Source organism: Tilletiopsis washingtonensis, assembly GCF_003144115.1.
Source record: "Tilletiopsis washingtonensis strain MCA 4186 unplaced genomic scaffold FA09scaffold_7, whole genome shotgun sequence".
In the NCBI taxonomy this organism is placed as follows: domain Eukaryota; kingdom Fungi; phylum Basidiomycota; class Exobasidiomycetes; order Entylomatales; genus Tilletiopsis; species Tilletiopsis washingtonensis.
Window position 1 is genome coordinate 701,208 of NW_020312004.1, and position 5,114 is coordinate 706,321.

At 64.3% G+C, this 5,114-nt stretch overlaps 3 protein-coding genes across 3 annotated transcripts in view; 2 read left to right on the top strand and 1 right to left on the bottom strand.

Moving 5' to 3' along the window:
- Positions 1-369, bottom strand: part of FA09DRAFT_329127 (hypothetical protein) — a gene marked incomplete at its 3' end in the record, with an annotated part of 2,305 nt that extends 1,936 nt beyond the window's left edge. Inside the window, exon 1 of the mRNA XM_025742043.1 lies at positions 109-369. Coding sequence (XP_025599476.1) covers positions 109-224 — 116 coding nt within the window. The remainder of the gene's footprint in view (positions 1-108) is intronic.
- A 220-nt stretch (positions 370-589) lies between these two features.
- On the top strand, positions 590-1,889 carry FA09DRAFT_306773 (hypothetical protein). Its single transcript, XM_025740541.1, has 2 exons — positions 590-728; positions 1,398-1,889. Exons 1-2 carry the CDS (start codon positions 614-616, stop codon positions 1,481-1,483), a joined length of 201 nt encoding a protein of 66 aa, XP_025599477.1. The 5' UTR covers positions 590-613; the 3' UTR covers positions 1,484-1,889.
- Positions 1,890-3,812: 1,923 nt separating this feature from the next.
- Positions 3,813-5,114, top strand: part of FA09DRAFT_306776 (mitochondrial carrier) — a 4,325-nt gene continuing 3,023 nt past the window's right edge. Inside the window, exon 1 of the mRNA XM_025740542.1 lies at positions 3,813-4,787. Coding sequence (XP_025599478.1) covers positions 4,153-4,787 — 635 coding nt within the window. The 5' untranslated portion in view covers positions 3,813-4,152. The remainder of the gene's footprint in view (positions 4,788-5,114) is intronic.

Sequence of the window (5,114 nt, forward strand, 5' to 3'; positions counted from 1 at the left end):
CCCCCCCCCCGGTCATCTCATGCCAAGCACTTTCATACCCTTAGCTGGCCACCGCACGCCTCGCGCCCAAAAAAGGCAACACACAACTACGCGACTCGCGAGAACTCACAGACGCCAGCGCCGCCCAGGGCGACGTATTTGGCCTGCTTGGAGAGATTGACATACGCCGACGTGGGCGCGGGTGCGGGTGTGGGCCGCGCATCGGGATGCGCCGCTGCCGACATGGCTTTGTCCGCGCGTAGGGGGGATGAGGTGGCGTGCGCAAGGGCAGATGCACAGAGTGAGGCGAAGAGCGAAGAGCGAGCGTGAGGGGGCGGCGAGGGTGAGGCTGAGGGTGACGAGGAGGGTGACGAGGAGGAGATGAGGGGGCGAGGCAAAGCAAGGTGGAGGCGCACGGACCGAAATAGATGGACGCGCATGCGGGCGTCAATACAACGTGCGGCGAAAGTCGATTCGAGCGCAGGTTGTATGCGGCACGTGCCGTCGCCGCCCGGCCCCGACGGCGGGCGGGCGCGTCGCTGGCTGGTCGCACGCCGCGCGCTGCTTGCGCCCACTCCTTCCCCCCCACCACACCACCTTCACACCTCCTCCCACCCCCAGCCAGCAGCCAGCCATGGTCCTCGACGCACTCGTGAACCGTCCCAACACCATCGCGCAGCGCCAGCGCCTCTACCAGGCCGACGCGCGTCCCGTGTACCAGCGCCTGCCGCGCAGTCGCCTCTACATGGGTGCGTCATGCGCGCGTTGCGAGGGGGCGCAAGAGAAGGAAAAGGGGGGGGGGGGGATGTGTGGTAGTGAGAGAAAGGTAGAGAGGAAAAGGAGAAGGAGAGCGTGCTGCCTCTCGATCCTCGAGCTTGAGACCTTGGGCCGACGAGCGAGGCAAAGGCAGCGTGCTCTCGTTACAGAGGCACAGTTTGCGCGCCAGGGCTTCTCTCAGGACCTTGAAAGCTGCCCTTCCTCATGCGGCCTACTTCTCTTGCGGCGATGTGTGGGCATTATTCGCGCGCCACCATCTCGTGCCCTGTTGCCGTCCAAGGGGCGGTTGCGGTTGCATGGCCTTTTCTAGGATGCGCGATGGTAGATTTTCCGCATCGCATGCTCCCAGCGAGCTGCGCATGGTACCGGGCCTTAGCCTTTGCTCGACATCGTGCTGCCAAGTGCGTGCGAGCCAAGCTTGGCTCTCTCTCTCGAAAGAGAAAGAGAGAGAGAGAGAGAGAGGCACACGATGCCACACGTTTCGTTGATCGGCTTTGCTGCCTTCTTCGATTCGCCAGCTTTGGGCGCGTTGTAAACGACACTCCTTTGCTGACGCCCTTCGCCCCGCCTTTCACCACGCCTCCTCTTTCTCTTTCTCCACGCGCGCGACCATCGGCAAAAACACACATGCACAACAACAGGTCTCTTCATGGGTCTCTTCACCGTCGGCATGTACGGCACGCTGGGCGGTCTTTACAATGCGGCGCACGTGAGTTACGCCGTGTAGTTCCCCAGCTTGTGGGAGGCTCGTTCTCGGGCTCGTACTCGGCTTCGGTTCTTTTTCCTTGGGGCGCGCAGTCCGTCGTTTGCTGGGCTGCCCTTGCGAGTCGCGCGAGCCTGGGGAAGGAGGGGCTGGCTAGGAAGAGGAGGAGAGAAGCGCAGGAGACGGGGAGGGGGAGAGAAGAGTTGGCTGGGTGGAGACCGAGGGGAAACAGTGGCGGAGGCATCGGCCCGAAGGAGGCTGGAGGCGAGATTACGATGGGGCAAATGGGTTGGCAGGGAAGGCAGGAGGTTATCCTTTTGCGGGCCTTTTTGGCAGCGCATGGTTGGGGTGTAGATCAACCAAGCAGGCAGGAAGGTGTAGAGAGGGCGGGGGCATTCGAAAGCTTGAGGTGTAGCGCCGGGAAAGGGTGTGTGGGGGGGGGGGGGGGGGGGGGGGGGGGGGGGGGGGGGGGGGGGGGGGGTGCAAACGAGCAGGGGCAAAGGCACTTGGGTTTGAAGGCGGGGAACTGGTGGGGAAGCGAAGTTGGTCGCCAGAGAGAGGGACGAGAAGGGGGAGACGATGGGCCGTACTCGCGTTTGCCGTGTTACTGGCCCAGCTCCCCCCAGCGTGTGTGTTTTCGCTCTTGTTGCTCGGCAAGCGCGAGCGTGCACGGAGAGGGGGGGGGGGGGGGGCACCATACGTCTTCGCCCCCCCCTCCCTCCCTTTTGCGCAAAACACCAAGGCTGAGGGCTTCAGTTTTGAGATTTGTGGCATTGGGGCGGGCAGGCGGGCGGTCGGGCCAGCTGCAGCTCTCTCGCTGGGAGAGAGGCTGGTTCGACGGCGTGCCTTTGTTTCGCAATCACGCTTCTCTTATACGTTGGGAGCGGAGAGCGGAGCCAAACTTAGGGGGGGGATCTACCCCCTTGCCGCGCCTCTCTCTCGAGAGAGCCCTGCTACTTTGCAAAAAACGTACCATTCCACTGACCCCATTCTCCCACCTGCCGCACATCGAAAACAAACAGGGCAAGAAGATTCCCGAGGCGGCTTAAGCGGCGTGTCCGCCGTGCGCATTCTCTTTTCGTCCCATCTCCCCTCGTGCGGTGCTATGGCATCAAAGGTTCGCGCACACGCTTCTCTTCTGTGCACGAGCGGCAATCGCGCCTGCCGTGGTACAGGTACGCAATACGCGTCGCCGCGTTGAGAAGAGAGAGAGAGGGAATGAGAGCGCTTTGAATCCTTCGCTGCGTGCGTGCGCCGCTTCCGCGAGTGTGAGATGGCGAGAGGCCAGAGACGGAGCGAAGGTTACGCAGATGGATCGAGTAGCGGGAAAACAAAACAAGCCCAGCGAGTCCTTGGTCTCGCGGCTTCCTGCTGCTTAAAGCTCTCGAGGCCCTGCATTGTCCACGTTACTCGCAGCCAGCATCACCGACGGTTGACTCTGACTTCGACTCTGAGACCCTGACTCTGACTTGTCGTTGCAGCATCGCACAGCGCCCGCGTTCTACACTCGACTGCGTCTGGCTGCGGATCGAGCACACAAGGCGCGGCGCACGCGTTCTCCCTTTGCTCGACTCTAGTTCTGCTTTGCTCCCCCATTGCTTGCCCCACACGCGTGATGTGAGCACGCCTCGCTGCTCATCGTTGAGCTGCAACTCGGGAATGCGAGGATGAGCTGGCCCGCGCGCGGACGAGCACGAACGAGATCCGCGAGCGGCATGCGCAGTCAGAGTGGAGCAAGTGCGGCCGCGCGGCAAGAGTAAGAGTCGCGCCCCCGAGTTGGCCTCTGCCGCTGACGCTGGCGCTGGAGTGGCGCTGCGCTGGCGCCGCGCACGCGGAGTAAACCGGAGCATGCCGCTGGATCTCGCCTTCTTGCGCCTGCGCCGCGCCGCGCGCGCCTCCGCCGCGCCGCTTCGGAAGGCGAGATGCGCCGGCTGCCGAGAGGGGTGCAACAGCGCAGATCAGCCGCTCACAGCAGCAGCACGCTCCCTAGCCCCCCGAGCGTGGGCTTGGGGGGCTGAATCTGCATCTGCAGCTGAGAAGCGCATCTCGATGCTCTCACGGCCATGCAGTGTGGCCAAGCGACGTGTGTTGCCGGGTGCGGACGCAGCGCCTTGGGCGAGGACAAAGAGCACACGCAGGACGCGGGCAGCGCTGCCTGCATGCGGCGTGCTGGACCCGCTTTCGCGCCGCCTCTCGCTCACCGCTCCGAGCGCGCGTGCGGTGCGGCTCCACATGCGCGCGAGCCAAGCCGGAGCCGGCCGCTCGCGGCGTCGGCCGTGCGCGGCGCGCGTGACTGCCGCATGCGAAGTCTTGCTCCGAGGCACCGCAAAGGCAGCACGCCTCGCTTCCAATTCACCACATCCCTCGAAAACACGCACGCACACACGCAACGCAAGCTTCCTCTCCAACGACTCCAAGCTCGCACGAGTGCAAGTGGGACCGCGGCTCTGAGGCTTTTGCGTGCTGCGCCGTCACGCCTTGGCTCTCGAGTATTCAAGACGGCTCTCGCGCCTAGCACAGCCGCTTGCAGCGCCGGTAGATCTCCGAAGTCGGGCACGCGCGCGGCGTGGCCTTTCTCTCTACTACTGGCTCTGCTCGCCATCTCGACGACACAGCTAGCGGGGCCCACCCTTGCCTCTTTCTTTTCCACTCCACGCCCGCGCGCCATCGATAGCCAGCCGCGCACCCAGCCCATGCCGTTCTCCTCCTTCACCACCTCCTCCTCCTCAGCCTCAGGCTCTGCGTCTGCCTCCAGCTCATCAGCGCTGGCCGACGCAGAGGCAGAGGCCGCTTCGAACCCCTTTGCGCGAGAGTCCCTCTCGCTGCGCAACGACGACTTTGCTTCCAGCAGCAGCAGCAGCAGCTCCTCTTCATCGAGCAGCAGCAGCAGCAGCAGCAGCGCCTCAAGCCGCGGTGCCTTTCTTCCTCAATCGCAGCTAGCGGCTCGCGCCTTGGCGTACTCGACGCGCCCCAACCACGCCACGCCCACGGCGCTCGAGGCGCGCATCCTCTCCGACCTGCAGCATGGCGTCGCGCTCTCTGCGGCGCACGAGGCCGAGGTGGAGCAGCAGCTGACGCTGCAGGAGGGTCTCTTGCGCTCCGCAGGCGCAGGCGCAGGCGCAGCGGAGGAGAAGCAGCAGCAGCAGCAGCAGCAGCAGCAGCAGCAGCAGCAGCAGCAGCAGCAGCAGCAGCAGCAAGAGCAAGAGGAAGAGGAAGAGGAGAGCTTGGTCAGCACCGCCTTTCTCATCAGCTACTTCCTCGCCGGCGGCGCCGCGGGCGCCACGTCGCGCACCGTCGTGAGTCCGTTGGAGAGACTCAAGATTATCATGTGAGTTGTTTTGCTTTGCTTTGCTTTGCTTTGCTTTGTGCGGGCGCATGGCGCAAGAGCGCGTTCTTAGAGCAGAGTTGGGGGGGACAGGGGTTGAGAGACGGGAGGGTCCGCGATGTGGAGAAGTGCGAGAGGGAAGCAACAAAGTGGGGCGAGGCGAGCAAAGGGCGGGCCATCGGAGCCCGAGAAGCGCGGGCCAGGCGGGCAACGGGGGAGCACACGGGGAAGGAAAAGGTGGTATACAACCAACGTCCGCGCGCGCGGCGGCTTGGGCACGCCACGCTGGCGCTCAATTTCTGAGTCGTGCCTCTCTCTCTCTCTCTCTCT